The following is a 23,186-nucleotide window of genomic DNA, read 5'->3' on the forward strand; positions in this document are numbered from 1 at the left end:
ACAGACGTTCATACAATGGACAGTGTTTATGGGAAAATTACTTTCTATCTCCAGGGAAAAGACTGGTTATTTTATTCTGTGCTTACGTGGGAACCTTAGTCTTCACTCCTCTTAACCTTACTTAATGTAACAGTGAATATTTTCCATTACCCGTTCAAATCCTTCTGTCAATCCTGCGACTGTTTTAAATCTGTGAAGCCTCATGCAGCCCATTAGGCAAAGCTCTGACCCACCAACCCGTGTTCACAGCCCACATTTTTTTCACCTCTCTGTTGCACGAGGAGAACTTCCATCACGTATTCATTCTCCCACATGACCTGAATGCAGGGATCTGCCTGGAGCAGCGTGGCCCCCAGCCCTCCCTCAGCTGGGAGCTGCAGAGGTAGAGGAGCCTGCACCCCAAAGGCAGAGGAGGCTGCACCATCTTGCAGCAGAGAAGTGAGCACCTCTAAGGCTCAGCAGGACTCTGCCTGTCCCCTCCGTCAACACAGGGATAAGGATCCAGCGACAGGAGCAGCCCTCCTACCCCCAAATAAAAGCGAACACCAGCTGCTAATGCTTCATCCACAATACCGTGCTCCACAGACAACGTGACTTTATTCACAAGTATGATTTTTACAGAGGTAGAACAAAATACTTTGTATAATCTCTTTTTTTTTTTTTACTTCTTTTTAACTATATACAGAGAAAGAATATAATAGAGTGGCGAGAAAGAAAAGGTTGTAAATGAAACAATATTATGCCATCAAATACAGTACAAACAGCATGCAAGAACAGCTTCAAATGAAATCTTGCTGGTGTAACTTTATTTTATTTCTAATGTGGTAAATGAAGAGTAGTAAAGAGTCATGCTCTAATTGGATTGAGTATGCCACAGCTCTGCAATTTTGTTCTGATTATTTTTTTTTCTTTTACAATAAACCGACAGGATAGCTTTCTTCTCACCGTGGTGGGGAATGTCTTTGTAATGTCCAGTGTAATCTTAACAGAAAAATATAATAATCAAATCTACAAAGTGTACCCTCATTTAAAAAGCAAAACCATAGAAACTGTACAGTTTTAAAAAGCGAATTATTTCAACTGCTTCTTAAGAGAATTTTCTAAACAAAGAATAAAATATGCAGAATAAAAATTAGGAGAGCTATTGTTCTGTAACAAAGCTAATCAAATACTTGTTTTCTATTCCAATAAACATTTATTTATTTATTTATTTTAATTAATGACTAGTCTGGAAATTATGAAGTGGGCTGGATCTTATTAATGTTTCACTTGACAAATAAAGCATGAACTCCTTACAGGTTCTATAGCTGTCATTCCCGTGGGGATGGATGGAGATTGGTTCTGCATGCATGCTAGAGACAGAAACAAGGATTAGTCATTGGTGTAGATTTTAAAAATATTCTTAAATGTTTTAAACCTCTTGTAGCATCTATAAAAATAATCTTGCTTGCTTTGCTACTGAATTAAGATTTGGATTGGGGATTTTCTGCTACAACTCATTCTTGGCCCTTACAACTGCCGCAGACTTCCACTGGCTGTTATCCAGGCTGCTCCAGCTCCCATGAATGATGGTCAAAGGCAATGGTTAGAGCTTCACCTGAAATAGGTGATGGTGACAGCAAAACCCACAGTGCTTTCCCCATGGCAAGTACTGAAACTCAAGGATCTGGGCTTTGGTGAACTAGGCTGTCCTGTTCTTCTGTCCTTCCAAATCCAGTGCTTCTTGTGGGAAGGGTGAAAGCGGGGGAGGCACTGTGCTGCTACACCTACAAACTGCCTGCATTGGTGGCAAACACTTCCCTGTCCCTCATGTTTGCACCCACCGGGACAATGTAAGCATGGGACTGCTGGCATCTGGTCACATTCACTGCCATGCTGGTGGGAAATGAGGCTTATCTCCCTATGCTTTGAACATTGAGGAAGGATACTGCAAGCACTGGGGTTAAACTGCCCTCTGGCAGCTTCCCCCTTAAATATCATTTTAAAATTCAACCACCTGTATATTTGTCTTCATCAAGAACACTAGGATGGTCAATATTAAACGTGTGCTGTTAATGGGCATGCACTGGGTGTCAACCCAGCCTCAATGACTGTCCATTTACTAAAGATCAAGCACTGACCAGGGGAGGATCGTGGGTCCCATCTGACACTTACCCCACTTACCAGGGAACACGGGGCAGGTTTCAAATCCAGTGCAAGTGGCCTGGGGCAGCCTAAGCCACATCCTTTATCCAGCTGTTAGGATCATGAACTGCAGTCAGAAGGATAAATAAATACCTGTCCTGCATGAGAAATCTATCTCTGTGATTTCACCAGGTTTGTATTTCCATGATTTTGGCATCTCCCTGGGAAATGGATTGTCAGACCCTTCTGGATCATCCTGGTGCAACTGAATTTCATTTCACTCATAGGCCCTGCAACAAATGACTGCCCACATTTATGGAGGGCATTTATGGAGAGGTGTGAACAATGTCTTACCTGCACAGATGAAATAATCTGTGTGGTAGCTTACAATCAACAGAATAAGCCTGGCATCTCTTTTTGGAACAACTGTGCAAAATGGCTGAAAGAACAGGATTGTCCATGACATTCAGTGGGAGATATCCCAACCCTCTGAGTAAGATTGCATCCTTCTGTTGTGTAAATCAGCCTACAAGTATGAATAAAACAACACATCCCTGCCCCATTAGCACTGGGGAAGATTAATGCCCTCTAATTTACACTAAATAAACTCCAAAGCATGAAGACCAATATTTTAGTCTCATACTCAGCCGCTTGTGAAATAATAGAGATCACCCTGAAATTACTATTATGAAATGCAAATATTTGCAGAAGGACAATTAAAAAATATTCCTGAAGTGCAAACGAACAGCTCGTCAGCCATGTATGTGGTATGCACAGGGATGGTCAGGAGGTGAACACTAATAAATCTCAGGGCAGAAATCTATGCTGAAAACCCATTATCCTATTGGCAGTAGGCAATGGTACAACATCTTGCCCTGAGAAATAATTTTACCCAAGAATCTGAGGGGTAGACTTAAGATGCCCTAATTTTGATTCCTTGGAGTGTTTGTATAGATATAACTACCTGTATTTTCAGAAAGCTGCAGTACATGGCTCACAGTAAATCTACCTCAAACAGTTGCTGATACTGCTCAAACTGATCTCATCTGCCCTGATCTGCAATTGTGTGTTAGCTAAAGTAATAAAAGAAACCTGTTAAGCCTAAATTATCAAATGAAAAAGGCAATTTTCTCATTCATACTCCATTAGTTTTTTTAGTTATTGCTAGGAAAGCTCTAAAATGCTTAGGCCATAAAATAAACATGTGGCTTAATGTACAGCATATGTACTTAAGAGGATGATGGCATCTGCAGTAAATGCTCTGTACTGCCATAGCAATGGGATGCACAAATTAAGCAACAGCACATACCAAGAAAAGCATGCAAAAATGTATGGCGAAAAGTAACAAGTCTTCTGCTTTGTTGTTGTTGTTTTTTTTTTTTTTTTTAAATAACTCTTTAATTGCTAAAAGGAATAAATCACCAATATTCATGCCTACAACACAAAACAGCAACCTGGTTGATTTCAATAGATGCCCGTTACCTCTGTTCCAGTGAAACTCTCCAACATTGTATTTTTAACATTTCACTGATTAGAAGTTTATAAAACTTTCACCCTCCCAAATTAAATTTAATTATGTATCTTCCAGGTATAAAATACCATTAAGATTTTGGGGAAAAAAAAACAACCAACACTAAAATTTTTAAATCACAGAGATGTAGGATAACAGATAAAAGTGTCCAAATATTCAGTTTTGAAAATGAAATTAAGAGTCACATTTGAAAATGTCACTTTCAGGCCCTTCATTCTAACAAATCAGAGTACTTTCCATCAGTAGCTTCAATCCCTTTAGTAGAGTGCCACAACTAAAACTGTGTTTTCACATAAGCAAAATTGTATAACCAAGCCGTTTACAGACATATTTTAGCATTACTTTGCAACAGCAGGTATTAGGATTTTGAGAACAGAAGAATCTCTGAAATTCAACTTATGTGCTTCTTTATCCATTAATAATTAAAATAGGCGTCGTTCAGAAAAAGAAAAGAGCAGAAAGGTGCAACAAATGACTGGCTCAGACAAACTTGATGAGGATCATAAAATGCAGATTGGCAATTCTTCCTTCAGCCAGGCTTTACAGAAATATATTTCCCCGGCTCAAAAGGATCGCACAGCAGAGCTTGAAAGAGCAAAATGCAAAAATATAAAGAGAAGAGTCCCGTTTTCTTCCTCAGTAATCCCAAAATGTCAACAATCCTTGTCCATGCCAGCTCTGGACATGCACCTGGTGGGCCAGGTGCTTTGCTCATGGTAGGAGGTGCATCTACGCTTGTCTACTCCACACTGTAGGTACTTGGCCAGAGCTGTGGTGCTCACTGGTCCCCAGGTTCCCATTAATGTGACCAACTTGTTCTCCCCAGTTGCAACAACCGTGCTGGCCTATTTACTTATAGCTCAGATTTTCTTCCATTCACAGCACAAAGCTGAAAAGTAAACAACAGTTAAGAAAATATTTGCTTGCTAAAGCTCAGCATGAGAAGGTGCAAGCTCCCTTTGCCAAAGCCTGGACCTGTGTTTTCTCTCACCCTCTGCACAGTTCCGTGCCTCTGCTTGGCACTGTAGAGGAACAATCGACATCCCTTTCAGGCCCCTCATTCTCATTTGGCTTTTAAGGAGTTACGAAATACAACAGAACACTGTTTTCTGAGACTATATTAACTGCACTAGTTACCCACAATACTGAATATTTGCTAGTAAGAACAGGAATGTGTGCTTTCCAAGTTTGACATTCAGGTCTTCGAGGATGAGAGAGGGATTAGGTGGACTGTTCTGTCACTTAATCCGAGGCTTTGATGTACTTTCTTAAAATTTGTTTTAAAACCCAAAAACAGAAGACACATTTTAACTGTTGAACTTTTATCAGCTAAAGGAGTTTCTAAGGACCCTATCACTATGTGGTTACAACAGAAAATACATAGTTAAGGTCAGGTCATGGTTTCCAAGAACATTCACAGGGACTGAGGTTGAGGAAACGAGGGCTGGATCCTGCGGGAACCTCCGGGACACCGAACTGCTCACTGAGGAAGTGCCTTGAGTATTGCATTCACTTCCTCTGCAACTGCTGTCAAAGCGAATTCAAACTGCTCCTGTGGAGAGAGCAAAGACATATCATAGGATCACAGAAAATTCCGAGCTGGAAGGGACCCACAAGCATCCTTGAGTCCCACCCCGGCTCCACACAGCAGCATCCATACCCAGCCCTGTTCTCAGAGCGGTGTCCCAATGCTCCATGAGCTCCAGCACTGGGACTGTGCCCTCTGCCCCGGGCAGCCCGTTCCATGCCCACCGCCTTCTGGGACACAGCCTTTCCCTCACCTGCAGCTGCCCCTCCCCTGACAGCTCCTGTCTGTTGCCCCTGTGAGGAGCTGCGGTCGCCATGATGCCTCCACTCAGCTTGCTCTGCGCCCAGCAAGCCCAGGAGCCTCAGTGCTCCTCACACCCTTTGCCTCCAGACCCTTCACCATCTTTGTAGCCCTCCTTTGGACACTGTAATAGTTTGATTTGTTTCTTATAACGTGGTGCCCACCCAGTGCTGGAGGTGAGGCTGCAGAGCACAGAGCAGAGCAGGACAGCCCCTCCCCAGCTCCCTGGCAGTGCTGGGCCTGCTGCCTCCAGGTTGCAGTTGGCCCTTTGGCTCTGGAGCACACTGCTGGCTCAGACCCAACCTGCCCACAGCCAGAACCCCCTGATCCCTTCTCCAGGGCTGCTCTCTCATCCCCCAGTCTGTACACAGTGCCAGGGTTGCCCCATCTCTTTTAAAAATTGCTCTTTTAAAAATTCACGTGGCTGATGATTGCCCAGCACTTCAATTAGTTAAGATCAGTCTGCAAAGCCTTTCTGACCCTGGGTAATAAACCAAAAAACTTTCTGATAGCCTGGAGCACTGCTCTGCAGCAGAGCATCCTCAAGACATTGTTGAAAATAGGAATATGCAGGATGAACTGCATGTTGCAACAGCTAGGAACAAAATGCTTGGGGATTATTGATGCCATATAACAAGTTTGACAGCATCCTGAAACTAGAGTCATTTTAATGGAGAAAAATGTTGGTAGCAAAAACTAAGCAAGTGGGACACAATGATGTATTGCAATTGCTTGGCCAGAAACATTTGGGAGTAGTTGATCACCAGCCATTTCTTTCTGACACGAAGATGGAAACTCATTAACAAAACTGAGATATGAAGTAGGCGATACACTGCAAAAGAAAATTTTGGCTTCTGTCAGGTGTTTCTAGTTGAAATTAGCTAAATATATACTTCTTCACATTATGCCTACTATATAGAGAAGTGCCTGCTTTTTGCTTTACCTCTTATTAGTCTTTTCCAGCTTCCTTTTTCAACTGCTCTTTGGTACCCACAAATTACCTAGCAATATTTGGTCCACTTCATTCACATTTAGGAAATACTCAGGAAGGTTTATGCTACTAATTTATCATAAGCATAAAATGAAAATCAGTAACAGATTTCTGTGCTGAGTTAGGGGAGGTGTGAAGGACACAGGCAGGAATAGCCACTACACCTATCTGCAACCCTAACATGCTTCTAAACTGTCTGGTTCTAAAGAAGGACAAAGGAGCTTTGCTTCCTCAAGGTTAGCAGGTGTTGTATTTTCTAGAGTGAGTAATCTTTCTCAGAAATTTAGCTTAATGAAATATCTGACAGGATGATTTTCTGTCTGCTTCTTTTCAGATGGAAAAAGAAATGTGTGTGTTTTACTTAGAGAATAAGCAAACCAAGGACAGCAGTCAAGGACTATGCAGAAGCGTTTGAATTTTCTAGAGATATTCCAGTGGTTTACACCAACTGGGGTTAAGAACTTTGGAGGAAGTGACTTTAAGAATAGAAGTCTGAGATGAACCCTGCCAGGATGCCATCTGTGCCTCCAGTCAGAACAGGGATGTGCAGCAGGAGCTGCCCAGGGCCGTGTGGGATGGGTGCAGTAGTGGCAAATGGCTGTTGAACGCAGCCAGCCCTGAAGGTGTTACTGGTCCGACAGCACTCACTTTCAACAATGGAAGTCTGCAGGAAGGATGAAAGGACAAACTATAGGTGAACGACTTGTCATCCAGGAAGACAACTGACTTTTAACTCCTGCACTTCAGTGTCAGTCTCATCTACCTTGTCTCAATCCTCTGCATCCATCGCCTGAGTGCAGATGCCTCAGAAGGCAGCCACAGTGGGCATAGTTACCAAGCAGAAAAAGAAGACTAAAACTCAGAATAATTTCTCAGAGAAATCAATGTTCAAGAATTCTGCCCTCTGTTTGGTGCTGTCAAAATGGCATCCTTGCACATTTGCTGGACTGCATCCATTGTTTTTTAATCACACATCAATTCACCCTGAAGATTAGAACTCACCCTCATTAGGCATAGAAAACAGTCTGTGGGTCTGCCTGTGCCTGCCTCAAGGTCTCTGCAATTAAAGCAGATGAGGAAATGCTGGTGGCCACCCAAGAGCAGCAGCTATATTTTGAGCATAGCACAATGAATGTGTGAGCATAGCTGGAGGGCATAGAAGGCGTTCACCCAGACGCACCGTGTCAGAACCAAAATGGGGAGCACAGCAGTAGTAGGGGAGCTGATCCAAGCACTGCCAGGCTTCAGGGTAATGCAGCCAGATGTCCACATGGTCAAATGCCTCTTCTGAGAGGCTGGTGACAGTTCAGAAGGAGGGAAACTGCCATCACCCATGTAACGAGGTACATAATGTACCCTTCATTTTACCATGAAGAAAAACTTGTAAGATCAGGGACTACAATATTTTAATATTAGTCCCATTGCTGAAAATAACTTAATTCACTGAGCAAATCAGCCCTGAATCAGCCTTTGCTTCTCACAGAGGGGTGGGTCACACAAGAGCACAGGGCATCGCTGCACTGGCCATGGAGAAGGCAGCTCTCACCTTAGAACCCTGAATGGAGCAACACCAACTTCCACGCTCAGATATGCATTCTGGAGACAACCTCAGTGGAGAATGACAGCTTCCATCAGATGTGACCCTAAATTAGTGAGGTAAACCAACTTACAGAGCTTCTTTAGACCAGAGCTCCAAACTGACTGTGAAATGTTGCCATAAAGGAGACAGAAAAGAAATGCTTGATGATGAGATGTTTGAGAACTGGGTCTTCTGGGGATGCTGCATCTGAGCTCCTCCCTTCTGCACAACACACGCAGGCAAAGAACACAGTGCAGCTCCAACTGAGGTGTACTACCACTCTCCAAAGGAAAGCCTTTACATCCCTCCCATACCTACACACAGTGACAACCAAAGATAAAAGCAATGACAACAATTTTAAAGGAGCTCAGTTTGTCATTCTGTAGAGCTCATTCACATGTGCTACTCACATGGACAGGATACTTAGGCTTTGCCTAGAAAATCAAGCTGGGCAGGCATGTTGTGCTGTCAGCCCACTTACAATGCAGAGGTGACATGAACATATTTAGAAATAATAAGTTTAGAAGTATATAACAATATGCCAAATTTCTTTAAGACCTCAAATAAAAATTCTCTGGAAAACAAAGTAGGTGCATGCAATATATAGCATATATGTACAATATGCATAATAGTACAGATTGCTAGCGGAAAGACACAGGAAAGAGAAAAAGGAGAAATATTTTTCTCATGACAGAAAACACGCTTCTTTTCACACATTACTTTTTCCTCTCACATGTGGCATATCAATTCTATTTTATGGTTCCCCTGCAAAAAAAGTAACAAAACCACAAACCCTCTATTATGCTTCTCAGAAATGCAGAATGTCGTTATGATAATTTCATTACCGTTTATTATATGCAGTGCTTTTGAATTAAAGATCCTTTCCAGAAGACAAAATGTTGCAAACAAATCTTTCACATGTTTATTAAAAATGTGGAGCGCTGCCTGCTGGAAACACAATCACATTGCTAAAGTAAGTCGGTGTTTATTTTGCCCAAGGATATTCTCTAACTGGCATTTCTAACCTGACTTTTAATCCATTGTTTTAAATTACTCCAGGAGTCTAATATTCCTCATTTGTATTCAGCTGGGAAAGCACAGGGGTTTGTTTAAATCCATCAGAAAAATTCTCTGGGGACAGCGCACTGCTAGCATGCAACCAGATATTTATAATTTGCAAGACATTAGCTTGAATAAGTGATTTGGGTGGTTTTGAGAACGTAAGAATGATGGAAGAAGGAGCAAGAGGTGAGATAAGCCACATCCTGGGAAAATTTCTCATCCTGGGTGTTTATTGGATACATTGGCTTTTCTACAGCTCTTCCAGAGAGATGTTTGGCGGGGAGAAACGTCTCCAGTGAGCTTCTTGGGAGACTCAGGTAACTATTTCCGAGCTAACTAAGAGAAGTTATCCACATCATTTCATTCTTTGCTTCTGGAGCTGTTTTTTTGTTTTGTTTTTTTCCCTTTTGTTAAAGGCAATAAGCTGTAATTTCTCAGAAAAGAGAGACAAACCAGAATCAGAGCTCCGTATTTCTACAGAGCTGTTATATAAATTGGGTGCATTTACAGAGTTGCTCAGGACTTGCATCTTCCCTTAGAATACACACGTGAGACACTGGATGCTGTGTGCTATAGGCCTTTTTTTCTCCAGTCAGATTAATCAAAGCAGAAGAAAGATGTGTATAATTTTATGTATTACTTGCTGATATGGGTTAGTTAGCCTTGGCTGGCTCATCTTAATTTTTCATCTACTTACTTACTGGGTAAATAATACCTAATACCCCTGCACCCAGTCACCCCCGCTCCCTTTTTTCCAATATCACTTCTAATATTACGTGAGAAGATAGCATGATTAAAAACAGATTCAGGAAAAGTTATGAATCAATGATTTCTGGAAAACAGATTTATTTCACCTTTGTCCCCCAGCAGCTTCAACTCCCTAAGTGTTACAAACGTTCCGATAGGTTCCTCCCTGACCATGACAGAGTGCTGTCACTTTGCTCCAGTTATTCAGTTTGGGGTTATAGCTCTCATTCAAGATTTTACAATGTCACATTCAGATTTATTTGGTCTCCTTGTCATGAACAGTTTTCTTTATGATCATATGTGCAGCTTTAACTCGAGCAAATACCCCCTAATATCATTCCATATAAATTGTAACAATATAAAAGCTTCATTCCTAATGGAAGGAAAGCAGTCACACTACCAGCTATCCTTAAAAGTTACATATTACAGAAAACTTTGAGGCTGTTACAACTGATGGTAATTATGGAGTAAGATATTCACCACACCATGGGGTACAAATGCAGTCACAATGCTTCATCCATAAAAGACATGGCTTTAGGCACACTGCAAGCTCTTCCCCTCATAGATGCTAAAAATGACTTGATTTCCTTCAAAACCATATTTCCTTTAATTCAAACCTTTACTTTCAGAAAAAAAAAAGTCACATCCAACAGTCATGTTCCCTTTAATGAGTTGAGGGCTTTTAGAAAATATTAGATGCACAGTTAAGCACACTTACTCTAAGAAAATAATCTATATTTTAGGATGAAAGCAATGACATTTTTTCACATGCGCATTTCCTTTAGTAAACTATAGACTGTTATCTTGACTGCTCTTCATATATGGCAATCAAGATGTTGGAGATGTTGGAGATGTTGCAAGAAAGAGCAGTAAACACCAAAGAAAGTAGCCTAGATAAATCTTCAGCATAAATAAACCTCAGTTGGTAGGGAGCCAAACAGTAATCAGCAAGCGACGTGCATTAAATTAGGTCATACCCTCTCTCTTCTGTCGTGAAAACAACTACTGTGAAAGACCTTTAATGTATTTAAAATCCCAGTGGATTTATTGACAGTACCTTCGTCTGGACCATGCCTGGTCTCTGGTCCCTCAAGTGCTCCAGGGTAGCAGCAATATCAATCTCTTTAGCACCTGCAACAAACCACAAATTGGGCTGAGTTCAGAGCACAAGATAATCCATGCTGCATCTGTCAATCTCTTGCTATCGGGCTCCCTTTGGGCTAACAGTACAATTGAAAATTATTACATCCATCCCTCAGCAGACTTGGCAGGCAGCTGCAATTTTTGTGTTCATATAGAAAAATAAGAGGTTGGGGCAGCTTTTATTAACATTAATTCAAGAAAAGCCAGAGAAAAACAAATTCTTAAAAATGCCTTTGTACCTAGTGTAGAATTTATTTAGCAGAACCTAAGGGTCCACTGTGGCCATGCCATTGAATGCCCTTTGTCACTTCTAGGATTATGCATGGAACGAAGGGCCCAACCCACACAAATATTGATGTTGTTAAAACAAGGCTTAGTTGAACTTCTGCCACCCGCCGCTGAGATCCTGCTGTTTTCCTCCTCAATTTCGTATTCAGTTTGAGATTCTTCTTGATCATGTCATTTTCCTTCAGTGCCTAAGCAGATACGTGTTATTGGAGAAAAAATCAAAATCTTGGTTCCTCCCTTAGTCCCTGCATGAACTCCAAGAGCACAAGTAGGGCTGGAAACCCTTCCTGCTGAGAAGTTCAGCGATGGAATTTGGTCTCACGTCTGTCCTGTCTGCATCTTGCCAGAACAACACACAGCACCAAAGCATTAGGCAGACAGGGGTACCATGACCAGCAGGACTGTCCCATCTCCACTCCACATCCCCTACTGCCCCATACATTTGTCATTTCCTAAGAGGATAATCAGTTTGCAAGTGCCTCCTTGAAAATATCAGCTGTATCAGAAGTGGAATGAATTCATTCAGTAAATGTAACAGTGCCAACTTAAGATATTTTTGTTTACTACTATGAGTTGGGGCATTGTACATTCGTCCTATCACTCCCCCTCCATACTGTATAGGAATTTTCAGGGAACAGCATTAGACAAAATAGTAAGTTTTACTAAAAAGTAAAAAAAAACCAAAAACCCACACATGCTTAAAAGGATCAGAACAATACATATTAACATATGCTTTTAGGTCTGGTAACAGTGACAGTAGCAGTGATAATGTCTTAGGTCTGCTGTAAGTTTTGTAGCTGCATTTCATCTGGAAACCATCAGCAAAGGTACAAAGGAGCTCATTTCGGTGTTTGGTCTCACGCAAGTACAAATTAGTGGGAATTTCCTGTTCCCCCACTGCCTTCCATGGGAGCAGGGTTATGTAAGTATCCCACATGCTTTATAGCCTTACTTGTGGCCTCATTACATTCCCAGGATTAAAATATCCTACTAGCACCTTGGCTTGATATTAGAGGAATTCTCTTTCGCAGAAATTAATATATGAGGAAAATTTAACACGCTGACATACACAGATGAGGTTAACCATGGTCCTAGTTAGCAACCCTGCAAGGATGAACCCCACTGAGCTGGTGAGCCCATGTGTCCCTTGGGCTTCCCTGTGGCTGCAGATGCGTGTGTGCCTTCCCCAGAGAGAGATGCTCTTCATTTGAAGCTACTCTAGCCTCGGGACAACATAGTAACATATTAGGTGCTGGGAAAAGGTTTCTGACAAGACCCAATAACACTCCTTAGTGGCCAGATGGGCTTCTGAGCCTACCTTTGAATGGGTTAATTCCTCCATCGCTGTGATGCAGATTGCAGGCATTTACTGGTGAACTGATGCTTGCTTTTTTATCATCATTAACAGAATGACATGCCTAATAGTATGAACAATGCCTGACAATAAAACCCTGATTTAGCAAAACACTAAAGCATATGCTTGCACTGGAACATAAGAATAGCCCTGGTGGGCCGAGATGCTTAATGGGAGGCTAGCTCTGGAGGGTTTTGCCAACAGAAGTCCCCCCATCAACATTTTTTACTCATCAATACCTCTGAGATCACAGGTCGGGATCAGCACAGCACCCACAAGCACTTCTGATGGCCTCAGTCAAAAGTAATAGAAAAGTAAAGTGAGCAAAGCATGATTTTGCCCAAGGTACATGTCTATCTTAGAGACCAGGGGTGGACAGGCAAAGGCAAAGCACAGGCACAGTTCCATTTTCTACCCCTTTCTCACACTTCTGAATGCCTCTGGTACAATGGTGAAAGGAAGTACCTAAGTGCCTGGAGAGGCAAAACTTCATGCTATGAAGATGGGCACCTGTTTTGAAAGAAAAATATCCTGGAACAGAAAATTCATGAGAAAAAGGATGAAATTAATGGCACTGAATAAAGCCAGCATGACTTCTTTTTCTCTCCACATGAACAGACCTCTCCCACATCCACCAGTTCATGTTCTCCATCTATTCCCTTATTATGCCTAAATCAAAAGAGTTTGAATATAAATTGCTAGACACAGAAATGTGCCAAAAAGGGAAGATTTTCTATCTTTTCTCCCCTCCAATATTTATTTGTTTAACAATACTACTGGTTTCTGAAAATAAAAGGGGAGATAAAAGAGGGAGCATTTAAAGAATGAAGAACTGCCTTTTCACTTCTGGCTGTACTTCACCCTGTAGGGAATACATTTGGGTTCTGTTTGAGATAGGTTCCTTTTTCACACAGGGTTTCATCACTTGTTTTTAATGAATGGGAGAATGTAACTCAGAGTGAGACTGAACTAATGCTGTACCAGCAGTGATGCAAAAAAACAACCACGCAATCCCTCTGCAGCTCAGTGAGCTAGCTGAGCAAATACCTCCTAAAGCACTTCCACACCAACACAATGCAGATTTTAAACTTCAGTAATTAACCACCATCCTTCTAAAGGCTTTAAGTATGCACAGTAAGTGCACAACAGTCCGCATCAGAAACAAATGGATGCACTGAAAGAACACAAGAGAAGATGCGAGCTGACTTATACTTTGCCCCCAAGGAGAAAAGCAGTTGCTGAAGTTTAGGGTCATATCCTTTCCAGCCCTTTCTCTCCCCGCAGGCAGCAGTGCAGGAAGCATGCTGGCACTTAACAGCTGGTGCTCCTGATTAGCAGCCCTCAAGGGGTTAAAGTGTTTGCCCTCAAACACTCATATAAATGGAGGATCCAGTGTGTCATGAGAGCATGGGTAAAAGTGGAATCCCCAGTTCCTCATGCAACAAATAATGAGCTAGCCAGTGCTGCTGCAGTGGGCTTCATGACATGACCAGCAGCAGCTCAGACTACTTAAAATTATTACAAATTTCCTAATGTTAGTTTTATTATTGTAAAAATGAAATCTTCCCCTGTCTCCTCCCTCCAACCTGGCAGAGGACCTATCCTGAAAGGTACAAGACACACGAGAAACACATGGTGAAGGATGCTCCTTTCCACTCTGCTGCAGCACTGGAATCACTGTGATGGTACGGGAATGGGGCGAAGTTTGCAAAGAAGATAAATGTGTTTTTATACATCAGCTGGGAAGAAATGATGATGCCTATAATGAAAAATGGTTTTCAGGTTCAACAAAGTACAGAGATTGGGCACCTGAAAACATACTGGCATTTTTTCAGTTATAGTAACAATCAGCATTTGTTACATTAGTTGAAAATTTTGTCTTAATTAAAGCGAGTTTTGAGATTTTATTTTTGTGTAATAAGCCTGAACATACTTGCATTGAAAGCGAAGGCAAAAGTCCTATTATTTTATTCATTACTAATGAAAAGTGCAGCACACATTCTGTGAGACTGAAAGAATTTTATATTAAAGCACAGTATTAAAAGGAATTTTTTAGAATCTAGATTCTCTGAATCTTCTGTATATTTATATAAATAAAATGATCCTTAAATACTTCATCAAAGTAATTATTTGCGGGGGGTTTCTTTTTAAATTACCAAAGCTGAAGAGTTTTCTTTGTGCATGTTTCACAAATACATATCACTCATAAATATTACATTAAAAAGGATTTTTCTAGCTGGGAAAAACTTTCAGATCTACAGGCACACATCCTCCAACAGACAGGATTATAACTCTGCAGAACAGCTATCAATTCGTTACTGCTAGTCCTAAAGGACAGCCTGGTCATTAGGGTGCTATGTTTAGACACATTTGACTTCTCTTCCAGCCTGAGATTCCACCTTCCTGCACCACTTCAGTTAAATCATTAAATTCACCCTACGTTTCACACCAACATTTATAAAGTAAACCATTTTTCTTTCTACTTTGTAGGTTATTATGAAAGCAAATCTATTTGGATAGTAAGGAGGTGAGGACCTAAATAAATACTCTTTTCTTCTTTTAATTCAACACCCTTTACACCTCCCTCGGCCCTGCTTCTGTTCTTCTTGATCGCAAAATGATCCCAAAGCTGAACATATGATGCAGGAGTCACGGTGAGAGTTGTAAATATGGGATTATTAGCACTGTTACCATTTCTCCTTGAGGAGACGATGATGATCTGTGTGGGAGTAAGAATTTATCCCACAGAAAAATAACAGAGCACTAAGGGGAACACTGAAATGCCTTGTCAAACACCTTTATTTTTGCAGCAGTAAATATTCAATAGTCAGATATTACCTTCTGAATGCATCTTTTTAGATGTATTATGTTCTATAGATTTTGAATTAGACCTTAAAAGCCAAAGAGACTTGTTAGGTCAGATTAAAAACGGGCTTGTCAAAATCTTGAAGGAAGATGCCGTTCTTTCCACTGATGTTACTTGAAGCTGAAAAAGACCCAATTAATATTTGCAAGAGGCTGCTGATTGGCAGCTCTTAGCCTCAGAGTCACTCAGTTGGAAGACTCAAGCCTAACATTATGAACTAGTAAGAATAGAAGTGAGAAAAAAAATAAGGGCAAAAATATAGTGTCGGCACGGACAATCAGCTGTCTCATCACAGCAGATCTGCATTTAGGAAAAATACAAACATTTTTCATGTTTGGGTGATGACTGTGTGACTCACATGAGATGCTTCACGGCCAGTCCAACTCCGTGCACAGCAGCTTCATGCTGCTTTTCCTCCCACCCCACGTGAGTATTCTCACAAACGGGCTGTCTTGGGTTAAGCACATTTTCCAAGCTCAGCTTTGTCTCAGCAAGGAGACAGACAGGGAACTGTGGAGACCCAAGGAGAGGCATCCCTTGAAGAAGAGCAGACAGTGCCTAGAACCAGGTCTGCCAGGAACCTAATGCCTGCATGGCACAAGGTACAGAAACAGGAGAGGACACTCTGGTGAGTCTACAATGTAAATCAGCACTCATAGACTACTACACTCTCACAGCTATGCTGTTTCTAACACCCACGCCAGCTGGACATAGCACGGATATGCCACAGATCTGCACTGCCCCCAAAGCCCTAGATGCCTCCAGCTTCCCACTGACAGCCACTAAAGGACGGCCTGCATAGCTGCTCCCGCCAGGGTCTGCACCATTGAGTGCTTAATGTTGCTGTGAAACATTTAATCACACCATATGAGGGGCAAATTCAATCTGATTAAAGAAGAGAGGGTCATAACTAGGGGGAGTGTAACACCACTTCTTCACTGACCATTAGTTTTTATGGCACACTGGTAGTCTTTACTAACTAGCTGAGTCTCAAAGGCTCAGCCTCATCTTATCTACTCCAGCCATCCTTGAAGTTCGAGCTGGAGTTAGTCATCTCCTCTCCCAACAGCCAGGAGAGCGTGAGAAGACCCTGGTGGGCAATTCATTCGCCTGAGAATTACTCTCCAGAGGTGTTAATCACTCTCCAGTGGCAACTAAAGAGACCTAAACAACTAGGTTAGGTGAGATGCTTAATGCCAGATGCTTTATTCTGCTACAGTTATCTGAAACAACCCGGAGTTGAAAAGAGATGAGTTTTTGCACTGTGGTTTCAGGCTCACAAACGCTGGAATCTGTTAAATCTAATGGCGTTTGAGACGTGTGTTTTGTGGCTGCTGCTTTCTCCTTCCCTCATCCCCTGCTTTTGAAACCTTAATGGAAATGGCAAAGGAAAAAGCACCATGGAACCACAACCGAAAGACAGACCACATGCCATACGGTGTGGGGAACGCCACAGAAGTGAAAAACAGTTTGTAGGAGGAACTGCTGCTTGTGATTGCTGGTTTGTAACTGCTACCAAATCCAAACAATATTTTCTTGCTTCAACTTACATCAGCTGTGTGCCCATTAACTAAAAACACTTGTAAATACTAGAGTCAAAAAAGAGAGCTGAACAACTGGTAGAAACTACAAAAATAAAAGCAATTTTTACTAGCCCAAATGTCTACTGCTGGAGCTGCTGGAGTTGTGCTACAGCCAGGAGGAGCTTTTAATGCTTTTCATGGGAGGAGAAAAGCATCAGCAAAACACCAATGATTTAAAGATAACAAAGAAAATAAATCTATCCAGGCTGGCATTTTCATTTAACACTGATTCTGTGTGCACGCATGTATGCAGTTAGGGATGGATTCAATCTATATCTGAATTTATGAACAGTCTATATTCTTGGTCAAAACACGTAAGTGATTCTATACATCTAAAAATCAGATCCAAATGACAATTTCACAACTTAAAAAAAAAAACAACAAAAGAAAGAAATTAAAAAAAGCATAAACCAAAACTGTCACCATCACCAAAAAACTCCAACCCCAGCAACAAAACACGTGACAGGCAAAGAAGACATACAAATGGAGAAGGGATTACTTTAACGAAAGTAAAGCGATGAAAAATATTGTGACAGTCTTATACACACATATACACACACAGAATCTATATACATAATGTGATACTGTTCACATATTTTATATTAATACTTGAAAACTGCACTTTCACCTTACCTGGACCTATAAATGTAACTCGTGTAGCTTCAGCACAGTGCAATTCAAAGGAAGGTGATACTAAAGCACGAACTGCTAGGAATTGACAGGTATTTTAAAAACTGCTACAGGAAAACAATTCTGCTGAGCTTTCACTGATTTACAGCAATAAAAACTCACTACTGACACAGCAGTTTTTAAGGTAATATCCTATGTCAATGAAGAAAAAACATGCAGTCCAGGTGCAAATGGGTGCTAATGTGAGGCCCAGCCCTTCCCCACTTTCAGCATACGTAAGACTGTATTACAGCATACTTCTCAACATACATAGCTTCTTTGTTATGTATAATTTCCCCCAGAAGTTAAAAGTAAAAGAAATATGCCTAAATTACTATATGTGAGAAACTGAATTTCAAAATCTATATTCCATATGTGGTAATATATCCCACTGTCACCCATGATGACTCCAGAAAATACTATGCACTTAAATTTAACTTACACAGGCATGCTCACAAATGTACACAAAGGGTAATGATGACTCAACAAAGATTGTGGATGTGCTGCTACTGCCTGCTTGTAGTGTCAGCTCCTATAGAGTTTTACACAATCTGCTTCCTTCTTTCTACACCTCTTCTACAAAACGCCAGCTAACGACCCAAAAAGCAGTTCATCTCCACGTGCTGAAAGAAATGTGAACAAAATTAAGATACTTACTGAGAAAATCTTATTTCTGAAGATGTCCCTCAGTTTGCCCTAAGAAGTCTCAAAGTCCCCTTTGGAAAATGTGAATTTACTTTACCCAGGACTCAGAAGCAGCTCGCCCACTTGAATCTATTAAATTGGAAGAACTACATTTTACATTACATTTTACTTTGATTTTATGTTGCACGTAGGTGGTAATGCCTTCACAAGACAGTACATGGATTGAGTTGAATAAAAGATTCAACTACTATGGACTAATTCTTTTATGAGTTTATCCTTAAAAGTGACTAAACTGGTGCAGCTGTAGAAGTTCAGTAATATATATGTACTCTTTAAAGCCAGAAGACCACCATTTGGTCAATTAAATACTTCTCTTCAAATCTTCCATGGACTTCTGCATGAGATTAACTACAAAAAACTAGTTATTCACTCTGTATGTAAGCATCCTTTTCCAAACATTTGCCCAGCTGCTTCTTGAACCAACAGCACTGTACTTCTATGACCAGCTTTTCCACTTTTCCATACTCTATCCTACCCATTGTGCAAAAAAAATGCCGCCCAAATTCCTTATCTGCTTGTCTCCTCCTTAGTTTCAGTCAATGACCTCTTGTTTTCAAATTAGTCACTATCTCAAGCTGCTTACTGACATCAATACATTCCTTTCAGGGTCTTCTGACGCTCTATGGGGACCCCCCCTCGCGCTCCCTTTCCCAAGGAATAGCCCATGTCTGATCAGTCTTTCTTCACAATTCCTTTTCCCCAAACCCTGAATAATTAGGTTTGCTTTCTACCACCATTTCCTAGTCCCAATTCTTTTCCAACAAAATCCCAAGAACAAAAAATAAGTACAAAATACATATCTTTCAAAGTAATCCTGAGCACAAAACTATTGAAAAGAATACAAAACAAAGAAATTACATCAATAATTTATTTTTTTTTCTTTTAAATCTCTATATTCATATAGGAAATCATTTAAAAACACTGTCCCCACAGCACACACAGAGAAACAAACAATTACACCTCCCCCGTGGTCACTCATTCATCTTAGCAAAAATCTGTAGCGTATGCCAGTTTTTAATGTATCCTCATATTATTTCTTTACTAATTGATGAGTGTAGTGTCAAGAATATGTCAGAATTTCAGAACTTCATGCATTAAAATATATTTTGCAAAAGAAAAAAGAGAGAGAGTTTCCTAAGCATCACAGGCTGGACCATAAAAAAATGCCCTATACATTCCCTATACACTTCTGCATGTAGCTTGGGGCCCAGCTCTCATTGTGATTAATTATCTGCTGGGAAAGGCTGCAAGAATGAGCACTATTTGCCTAATTGTGTTTCCAGGGTAACTCATTACATAAAAGTTACAATACATAAATGCAGCTCATTTGAAAAACGGACCTTGTAACATATGATATGTTTACAAGGACACTAAGAACTTCCTTCAGAAATTGAAATAGCCACATTTCAGATTTCCACGGTTAACAGTACTGCTAAGAACTGAAGCAATCTTGTGGATAGCTCAATATCACACAAAATAAAAGCTAATTTTTTGGCTTTGCCAGCCTGCATTTTTTGCTAGTGATAATCATCTACCTCACACAAATGTCAAAAAACAGTGATGCAATAAATTCAGATTTATGACATGAAAATAATTGCATTCTGAAGTTCTGATTTTTTTTTCTGCTATGATATTTTCTTTTCCTCAAGACTTACAATTATTTCTAATTACACTCCTTTCCTTCTTAACCTTAAATACATTTCTTTACAAAGCAATCTTGCTTTTATACTATATATTCCCTCAATCAGCATTACACTTGTGGTATTTGAAGCTTAATTTTCATATGAGAAAGTAGATTCTGGGCTGAAGAAATACTCCCTCATTCACCGACAACATGTCAGAAATAGACTGCTCTGGACTTGAATCTACAACTGAAGACTAGAGTATTCTCAGATTTTGCATAAGGATTGAAAAATAAGCAGACTGAATCCATTTCAACATGAATACGGGCAATAATTTTCTTTCATAAAATCCCTTCAGAGAGAAATCAACTCCATGACTTCATTATGATCACTAAATCCACACATTAGATAAGCAAAACCTCAACAAGCATTCGGATTAGCCAAAACCATTTGATCATGATGAGTCAGAAGGTGTCTCTAGGAATCTTTTGTTTTGTCTTTAGATGTTATAGTAAAAACTGCACCTGCTCAGGAGCTGACTCACAAGACCCTCAGACAATAATGTGATGAGGGCAAGGAAAGGACTTCAGGAGATAACCTCTGCAGTCAGCTCAGGCAAGAGTGCATGTGCTCATCAATTATAATCCAAGCTTTTCAATGGGAGAGAAGAAACGCTGGCCTTCACTACATCAAATCTTTTTGCTGGGCTTTAGAATTCTGAAATCAATACTTTAAAAGGAGTTGAAAATTCATATTCACTTTCCCTTTGACTCATCTCGTTCCAGCTAGTTCAAACATAAGAAAATGGATGGTCAGCAAAACCCAAATAGCTGCCAGCTGGATTAATATCTAAACATCAGACTTTTATCAACACTATCCAAGCCTCCCAGTTCAGAAAAATGAAAGGAGGAAGATCCATAATCTTATTCTTTTCTTTTACATGCCAGAAACACTTAGTAAAAACGTCTTGAAATATATCAGACCTTTAACTACTAAAACATGACTGCAGGAAGGACAAGAAATTAGAAACTTCCCAAATTTGCTGCAGATCAAAGAAAACCCATACTCATCAGGTGAGAGTTATTGTGAGTTTAGGGTGAGGAAGGAATATCAAGTAAATTCATCTAAAACAGTTCATCCTCTTTAGTAACAAAAGATAAAACCTGTAAATACATGAAGAACATTAAAATTCTTAGCAGAAATCATCCTCAAGAAAAACAGCCTGTCAAAAATCCAAGGAGTACTGTTATCTACAAAAAACAACCGATTATCATTTTCTGTACTTATTTGAATCATGAAAGCACCCAAGGAGCTCAAATACATCACTTACAAACTTCTTACTCAAAACTAAAATTTGCCCTAACCTGTCTGTCAGGGAAATCAGAAGTGACTTTGGTAACTCTTCTAACAATTTTCATATTAATGTAAAAATCACATGCTACTGTAAGGCCAGGCTCCACATCACATAGTTTTTGTTATAACTTTAATGGGGACAGAACTAAGGCCTTGTAACTGCTCTGCTCATGAATATTGCAATAAAAATACTTATGGTAATAATGTATATGATATATAGAAGCACTGGGTTGCTGGAACAACTAAGCAGAAGTACATCTTTGCATTTAAAACTTTCCACTGACACGACACAGCAGTGATAGCACTGAATAGACATCGTTGTTCTCTCGCTGTTCCAGTTCCTAATAAGATTATTTAATGTGGCTACTTGGAGTGAATGCACAGATGCAGCCATTATATTTATTGTAGAGAGAATAGTGAAATTCATTAAAACCTTGACCCAACAGGAAATCCTCCGTGCTGCCGTGCTGCTGGGGGAGGCCTGTGGGCAGGCAGGCAGCTGAGACCTGGCCCTGGCCTGGGGGTGCAAGGCCTCTGAGGGGACATTGCCACCCCCTCCACTTCTCCTGTGCATGAAAATAAGGTGTCTTGCTTTTTTTTTTATTATTTTATTTTTTTTTTATTTTCATGTTTAATTTCACTCTTGCTTTCTCAGTGGAGCTGCAGCCGTCAGTCTGGTGCAGCAGATGTTGAGTACAAAATCCTCAGTTTCTTTCTCCCTGCTATAGGAGAGGGTCGATTGCTGATGGTTTTCAGCACGTAAAATAATATGAGGCACAGCAACAGGCGAGATAAGAGGAGATACCAATTTATAACATGCTTAATAGACTAAGTATTAGCACTAATTCAATGAGCAGTAGGGGAAAAAATTGTTAATGACAAAGGCATTTACAGTTAACTGTCTAAGAGAATGTTGGGAAGTAAATCATTACATGAAAAAGGAGCTCCTTTTCTCCATCTACCCCATTAAAAACCCCACTAAAGAGCCAAGGCATTTATTGATTGCTTTCTACTTTCCCACTGCCGAAACTAAGTACTCCTCTATTTACTTTGATTTAAAAATGCATTATTGTCTACTTTCTAATAAACCAGACAGTGGAACAAGAAACTCAAATTATTCTAAGTTTATTCTTAAAAGTCCTTTTTTTTTTTAATTTTTTTTTGGAAAGACTGAAGGCCTTAATCCTTAAAAGCCTTTTTGAAAGAAATGTTACTAGATGCTGGCCCTGCAGCTGGGCCCAGATTGAAAGTGCACTTACATTTTTATGTTTAGCACTGAAGGACTCTGAAGTTAGCCCTCGCACTCCACATAAAAGCTTTGGAAACGGCATTCTTTGCCACTCGTGCAATTCATTCTCTAAGAAAAGGAAATGGAAAGAAAGATTTCATGTCCAGGGCTTCAGGCCTTTGATCATTTGATGAACATTGGATCCTCAACCTGGGCCTCCAGCTTCTCAGGCCAGACAAAGAAGGCCCCGGCCGCACAGGCTGGGCTGTGGTTCCCTCCCGAACAAAACCTTTGGTGGCCGCACAGTGTGACAGCCTGGGAAAGGCCCACCTCAGCAGGGCTGAGATGCTCGCTCTGCCCTTTGATCTTTCATTTAAACCCCAGCCAAAGCTCCAGGTCAGGGGATTTCGTGCTGCACACCCCCATCGGCAGAGGGGAACAGGTCAAGAACAAAATGGGGGTGACCGATCTCCAAAAAGCCCTATGACGCCTTTCTCTGGCCAGTTTCACATG

At 40.6% G+C, this 23,186-nt stretch overlaps 1 protein-coding gene across 2 annotated transcripts in view; it reads right to left on the minus strand.

The window, feature by feature from the left end:
* Positions 1-578: 578 nt before the first annotated feature.
* The window catches only part of PTPRN2 (protein tyrosine phosphatase receptor type N2), a 561,093-nt gene continuing 538,485 nt past the window's right edge, over positions 579-23,186 (minus strand). For both annotated transcript variants that reach the window (XM_010712395.3, XM_010712396.3), the window contains exons 22-23: positions 10,920-10,993; positions 579-5,207 (exon numbers count right to left, since the gene is read on the minus strand). In XM_010712395.3, coding sequence (XP_010710697.1) covers positions 5,136-5,207; positions 10,920-10,993 — 146 coding nt within the window. In that variant the 3' untranslated portion in view covers positions 579-5,135. The remainder of the gene's footprint in view (positions 5,208-10,919; positions 10,994-23,186) is intronic.

Source organism: Meleagris gallopavo, chromosome 6 (assembly GCF_000146605.3).
Source record: "Meleagris gallopavo isolate NT-WF06-2002-E0010 breed Aviagen turkey brand Nicholas breeding stock chromosome 6, Turkey_5.1, whole genome shotgun sequence".
Lineage (NCBI taxonomy): Eukaryota > Metazoa > Chordata > Aves > Galliformes > Phasianidae > Meleagris > Meleagris gallopavo.